General features: G+C 64.5%; 1 protein-coding gene across 2 annotated transcripts; it reads right to left on the bottom strand.

Moving 5' to 3' along the window:
- Positions 1-212: 212 nt before the first annotated feature.
- On the bottom strand, positions 213-5,747 carry PRKAG3 (protein kinase AMP-activated non-catalytic subunit gamma 3). Of its 2 annotated transcripts, XM_082484127.1 has the most exons (12): positions 5,700-5,747; positions 4,733-4,772; positions 4,185-4,435; positions 4,024-4,105; positions 3,878-3,936; positions 3,539-3,584; positions 3,355-3,409; positions 3,136-3,262; positions 2,865-3,030; positions 2,694-2,731; positions 2,320-2,466; positions 213-2,234 (listed from the first exon to the last, which is right to left on the bottom strand). In XM_082484127.1, exons 1-12 carry the CDS (start codon positions 5,730-5,732, stop codon positions 2,118-2,120), a joined length of 1,161 nt encoding a protein of 386 aa, XP_082340253.1. In that variant the 5' UTR covers positions 5,733-5,747; the 3' UTR covers positions 213-2,117. The 2 variants fall into 2 exon arrangements, with proteins under 2 accessions (XP_082340253.1, XP_082340252.1); XM_082484126.1 differs by having other exon boundaries at positions 3,878-4,105.
- Between the last annotated feature and the right edge of the window lie 721 nt (positions 5,748-6,468).

Genomic DNA, 6,468 nt, shown 5'->3' with positions numbered 1-6,468 from the left:
GCCAATGTCCCCATCCCCCTGGCTCTACCCACACGGGCAGAGGTGCCATCCTCTGCCCACACCACCCTCGCTGAAGCAGGTCCCAGTGGGCATCCCAGGCTGCGTACCCCAGTTCTGCAGAGCAGCCAGCACCCCTTCCCCAGCCCGGCTCTCTCCAGAGGAGCCGTGCCCGGCTGCACCCCAGAAAAACAAGGTGGCGGTTCCTGGAGCAGGCTGCTTTATTTATTAAAACAAAGCTGAACAGACCGGCAAATGAATAAATACCCCACCCACCCCCCCACCCACCCCAAAATGTGCACAGGGTCCCCGTGCAAGTGCCCGTCCTGGCGCCAGCTCCGGCGCAGGCTGCGCCTCTGCCAGGGTGCTCCAGCCCTGCGTGACCCTACAATAAACAAGCCTGTGTGTGCAGCTGAGCCTACGCTACTGGGCACCGGGCACAGCCAGCGGGACCGTGCTCGCCGCGGGGGGAGCCACAGCCGAAGCGCTCGAATCCGGCAGCTGGATGGGAGCAGGGTGGCCACGTCCCCTGGGGCCATGCGGGTCCCTGTGCCCAGCTGCGGGTATGGCACGGCTCCTCGGGCACGGTGCCTATTGAGCATCACTGTGTGCTCACTGGAGGGAGGCACCCCCAGGCCCCCTTTTCCCCGCTCCCTGCCTCCCCGACGCCGGCAGGAACTGGCCCGGGACTCAAGACGAGCCCCAGGACTCGGGCAGGCGGGCTCTCCCTGTGGAGACCCTCCAGGGCCCGAGCCTCCTTCCACGGCCCCAGGGCCATGCCAGAGACCCCCGTGTCGGACGAGATGACGGCACTTCCCTGGTGTCTTCAGAGTGAGAATCGGTTGATGCCTATGGGGCAAGAGAGAGCGTGAGGCCATAACTCCTGGGCAGGCTGGGCTGGGCACCCTGTGGCATGGCCCTTCAACCCACCCTGGCAGCCATGGAGACAGCAGGGTTTGCCTGCATCCCTGGATGCAAGCCCTGGAGCAGGAGGGGGGTGCTTGCCCAGAGGGAGACATTGTGGTGGACCCGCCAGCAGCTCCCAGCACAGCCACCCCCGTGTGCACCAGGGATGGGGTGAGTGAAGGCACCATGATGGGGAAATGGGGGTGGGGGATGGGGGGGTGTCCCATATCTGGTGTGTTAACACCACACCCCCCAGTCCCCCTCTGCATGGAGCAACTGGGAATTGCTGAATTGCTGGGGGAATGGGTGTGCACAAGGGTGGGACCCAACTGTCCCCCAACAAAAAAAGCATGATTACCTTTGGGAAGCAGCTGGACATCAGGGCCAGCTCATTCCTCCCCAGTTCACCCCTAAATGGGTGCCACGGTGGGTGCCAGCACCGTGCCCACCTGTCACCAGTGAGGACTCACCAGGCAGTGGGACAGCAGTGCCAGGCACAGGCGGCTGGGCAGCCCCGTCCCAGCATGGCCCGGGAACGAGCCCCATCCCTGGAACAAGCAGTTTTGGGGCCACCATGGGCAGAGGGGACAATGGGCTCTGCCAGCCATGGCCTGTGGGTCAGCCACGCTGTGCACATGGCTAGCGGTGGCTAGCATGTCCAGGCTGTGTGAGTGGGTGTCTGTCCCCTCTGTGTCCCCCAGGAATAGCACTGCAGGGCCTCAGGTCTTGGTGCGGGGGGTGGGGTGGTTCTTTGAGGCAACGTCAGAACAGAGCTTTTGTCTTGGGGTGCATCAGAGTCTAAAATCCTCATCCAGCCCAAAGCCCAGGGACCTGCAAAACCTGTAACCCACACACCGCCTGGATGGGGACCTGAGGGTGTCTCTGTGGCAGATGCCTGCATCCTTCCTCATGGACACCAGGGATCAGGACCCCAGAAGGGATCCCCTGTGATCCTTTTGTCCACGGAGACAAGCAGCAGCTGGGTTCTGCCGTCCCCACCTGGGCACCCAACACTGCTGGACCCCAGCCCCAGCCTCCTCCATCCCCTGCGGCCAATTTGGCTGGGGTGGAGGTGGATGGCCCGAGCAGGAAGGTGAGGAGGTGCGGGTGACCCAGTTGCAGGAAGGGGACAGGCACGCAGTGGCAGGGGACGGCGCCTACCTGAAGTGAAGAGAAATGGAGGGTGCAAGTGGAGAAAGATGGAGCGTCGCGGGCTAAGAGTTAAGAGCATCGATACCTGCGGGAGTGAGCACAAGGGCCTGGAGGATGTCGGAGAGGGAGACGATGCCCCGCGGGTACCGGTTCTCATCCACCAGAACCAGGCGATGGACCTGTGGATGCAGGCAGAGCATCACAGGCAGGTCGGGCAGTGGGCAGGGGGGGTTGGCGCTGTCACAAGGCGTCCCGGCTGCTCACCTGTTCCTTGGCAATGCGGTCGATGATGTCCTCCATGGTTTCGTGGGGGTAGCAGGTGAGGACCCCCTCCAGGCAGACGGTGCGCTGCCGCAGCGCCTCCCGCACGCTGATGTCCAGGTTGTTGTAGGTCTTCTGGGCTGCCAGGTGCTGTGGGAGAGGTGGCCTGGTCAGTGCCCCAACGTGTCCTCACACCCCGTGGTGCTGGCACTGAGGGGGACACAGAGCCCCAATGACACACAGGGCAGATCTACGCTGGCACGTGCATCAGTGCACATGGGGTGGGTTTGCATGGCCACAGGCAGGTGTGACCACCCCACCAGCAGCGTGCAAGGGGCCACACTCATGCCAGGTGTGAAAACACACAGGGTACTCACAATGACGTCAAACCGGGAATAGAGGCCGACCACTTGTCCTGCAAGGAGACAGAGTGCAGGGGCTGGGGAGGGGGCCCTGGGGACCACCCACCCCAAGGGCCAGGAGGGTTCTTTTGCATGGAGATGGGGATGGAGCCACTGGCAGAGGTCACTCATCCCCTCCCCAGGTACCGGCATCGTTGATGACAGGCAGGGCAGAGACACGGCGGTCCACGAAGATCTCCAGGGCAGCATAGATGGGAGCGGTCTCAGGCACGACAGCCACATCACGGAAGGTGCCGACGCACAGCTCCTGCACCGTTTTCTTCAGGAAGCGTGGCTTGGGGATGGTGGAGCCCTGCGGTGGGGCAGGGCAGGGCTGGGCTGGCACCTACATGCACCCTGACACGCTTGCTTGCACCCGCCGTGTGTGTGTGTATGCGCACACAGCCCCGGCACTCACGAAGATGTGGAGGAACTTGAGGATGCGCTTGTGCGTCAGGATGTGCAGGACGTTGCCCGAGATGGGCTCGATGACAGGCAGGCGGTGGATCTTGTGCTTGATCAGGGAGTAGACAGCGTCGAAGAGGCTGTGGGTGACGGGGACACCGTAGGGGGATAGGGCTGCATCCTGGGCACACCCCACATGGGGTGTGCTCTCCCCCAGTGGGCAGGCGCTCACCTATTGCTCGGGGAGATGTAGACCAGTGGCTTGAAGGAGCCCTGCAGGTACACCTCTGCCAAGGGAGAGAGATGGGAGAGGGGGTCCCCCAGCCCCCTCATGCAGTCCCGCACCCCTGGAGCCCAACTCCATGCCCTGCGTGACATCCCCAGCCCATCCACCCCCATCGTCCCCAGCTTTTTACCTCTCCAGGTTTCAATCTTGTGCTCCTCCACCTCGTAGATCTGAACCTGAGGGCAGGGAGATGGTCTGGTCTCAGTGGCCCCATCGGGGACTGAGGGGGCTCTGGGGCACTGCCCCCTTCCCTGGGCATCCTACCCCATCACCCTGAGCGTGGGGAATCACATCTTGGGTGCCGGGAGCACCAAGCAGATGCTGGGCTGGCCCAAAGCATCACCCAGTCATGGTCTAGTGATGAAGAGGGGACCAGGAGAGGGAAGAGGGGACCAAGAGAGGTGGGAACTGCCCATCCCTGCCCCATGTCCCCTACCCTGACCCTCCGTGCCCTCCCCACCACACTCACCAGGGGGGAACGGTAGTAGCGGTGGAGGATGTTGATGAAGTCGGTGATGGTGAGCATCCCTGCAGAGACATGTGGGTCTGGCAGCGCTGCCCACACCCCTCGCTGCCAGGCAGGGGAAGGGGCCAGGTGGTGCTGCCAACACTCACCCACAAAGCTCTGCGTCTTGCTGTCCCAGAGCGGGGCGGCACGCACCCCATTGGCCACCAGTGCCACAAAGGCTTTCTTGATCTGCCGGCAGAGTGGGGAGAGGGTCAGGGGGTCCCCTGCCGCCCCCCTGCCTGTCCCTGCCGATCCCCTGCTTTGTCACCTCCAGGGAGATGTCGAAGACAACGAGCTTGCAGCTGGTGGGGACGGCGTCGTAGCAGCAGTGGCTTCTCAGGAAGTGCATGTAGACCTCTGCGTCGGGGCTCTGAAACTCACTCTCCGGGCCTGGGCCCAGCCCCAGCATCTCATTGCCCAGCGTGAAAGTGACAGATCTCGGGCTCCTCTGCCTGTCCTCTTCCTCCTCCTCTTCCTCCTCCTCCCCATCCTCCCTGGGGCACAGGGCCTCTGGGAACCCTATGGGCAAACCCACCCCAGCCCTGGCCAGTGAGCTGAGCTGCCAGGTCTCAGCACCCTCCTGCCTGGCAGGGGAGCGGGGGGATGCTGCAGGAGAGGGTGCTCTCCAGCGACCCCCCCTGTTCCCCACTCCACAGTTGCAGCACACAGCACTGCGGCTCTCCAGCCTGGGGACATTGGGAGCTGCTGGGAAGGAGCTGAGGAGTGGGGCGACAAGGGGTATGGGCAGGGTCGGCAGAGGACTGATGCACTCATTGCATGAGTGAGCCAGTTCCCCCTCCTATGGCTGCTACCCACCTTCCTCCTTGAGGCGGGCAGCGTCATCCAGCAATGCCACCTAAAGGGGCACACAGCGGGGGGGGGGGGGTCAGCAGGAGCCAGTCCAGCTTCTCTCCCACCCATAGGTGCTGCTTGCACCCACTCGGCTGCCCCAGTGCCCTCCCCAAGCCGCGCAGAGGGGACCATCTTTTCAGGGTGGGGATGCAGGCTGGGCAAAACCTCATTCCCCTGGGGGGGGCTCACCTGCCCAGGACCCCCGGAACCTGCTGCCCCTGTGGTGGCTCCAGCCCAGGACACCCAGCTTGTCCCCCCGCTCTTGGGGGCGCAGCAGGGGTCCTTGGATCAGGGCAGGGGATGGCAGGACCCTCTGGCTCCTCTCTACATTGTCAGAGCCGAGCATGTCCCACAGCAGCTCCACACCCGTCCTCTCCCTTCTCCAACCCCAAGGTGTAAATCCTGGTCCTGCTTCCTCCCGTGCCGGGAGCCCAGCCAGCCCCACCTGCCCTCCTGGGACCAGGTCCACCCCGGGAGACCCTACAATAACAAGGGGGGCAGCCCCAGGCAAGAGCTCTGCCGGCTGGCTGACCCCGTGCCCCCCGGTCCCCAGGAGACCCTACCATAACAAAGCGGCACATGTGGTGGGAAGACCAACCCCAGACCACAAACCCATTGGCACAGCCAATGTTTACAAGCCACCCTACAATAACAAAGGTGCAGGGACTGCTCCCTAAAGAGCCCAGAGCCAACCCCAGGGAGGAGGTGACCCTACACCAACACCCCCCAACCCCAACTCTTCCCAAGGGGCTGGAGACAGCCGGAGCAGGCAGGCGGGTCAGGCTGCGCTCCGTGTCCTTGTCCCCATGGCTGCCTGGCCATGGGAAGGGGGCTGCAAGCCCCCCAATGTCCCCCCCACCACCACCCCGGAGGTGGCCTGTCCCTAAGCAGGGGGCTGTCGGTCCGGGCCCCCCACCCGCCTCGGTGGTACCTGGGGCGCGGTGGGGCCGGGGAGTCGCTCCATGCTGACTGCAGAGCAGCGCTGCTATTCTGGGCCCGCGGCTGGCGGGGCCCTTGCAGATAGGGTGTCAGCGAGCAATGCCAGCCATGCCCCCTCCACCGCTGCGGGGGGGGACGGGACGGGACACTACACTGCTGCCACCGCCATGCAGCTCCCGCAGCCACTGCGCCACCCCACAACCCCCTCAAGCACCAGACTGGAGGGGGACGGCCGCGGCCCCGGGGACAGCGCTGGCCCTGGGGATGCTGGAGGAGGGCTGGATCCATCACCAGGCTGGGCAGCAGCCGGAGCAGCTGGGGACACTTTGCCCCTCAACGCTGTCGCAGCACTGTCACTACCTGGGGTCCTGCTGCCGTTCAGCCATCCCCGGCCACTCCAGGTCTCACAGTGGGGACAGCCCGCACCACCCGGGGAAGCTGCTTCCTCGCCCGTGGGGCCACCCCGTCCTGCCCGCCCTCCGCTTGCTCCCAGCTCCATTTCTATTTCAGGAAGGTTCAAATAACCCCTTGGCTGCCTGCCGTGCCGGCCCGGGAGCAGCCGTGGGCGAGCAGACTGGTGGCTGTTGGGCCAAGGGGACAAAGCAGCTCCGGCTGACTCCCCAGGGATGGCTGGACCATGGCGGGGTGCAAGGAGCAAAGCCCCCTGTCCCCTGGTGATACCCCAGGGCAGAGAAGATAAGGAGGGAGAAGGTAAGGAGGGTCGGTGCTGGGGACAAGCCAGAAGGGTTGGGGTGACAGGA

This window comes from Vanellus vanellus, assembly GCF_965231255.1.
Source record: "Vanellus vanellus genome assembly, chromosome: 5".
Lineage (NCBI taxonomy): Eukaryota > Metazoa > Chordata > Aves > Charadriiformes > Charadriidae > Vanellus > Vanellus vanellus.
The sequence above is the reverse complement of the archived record's forward strand: the minus strand, read 5'-3'. Positions and strand labels throughout refer to the sequence as shown.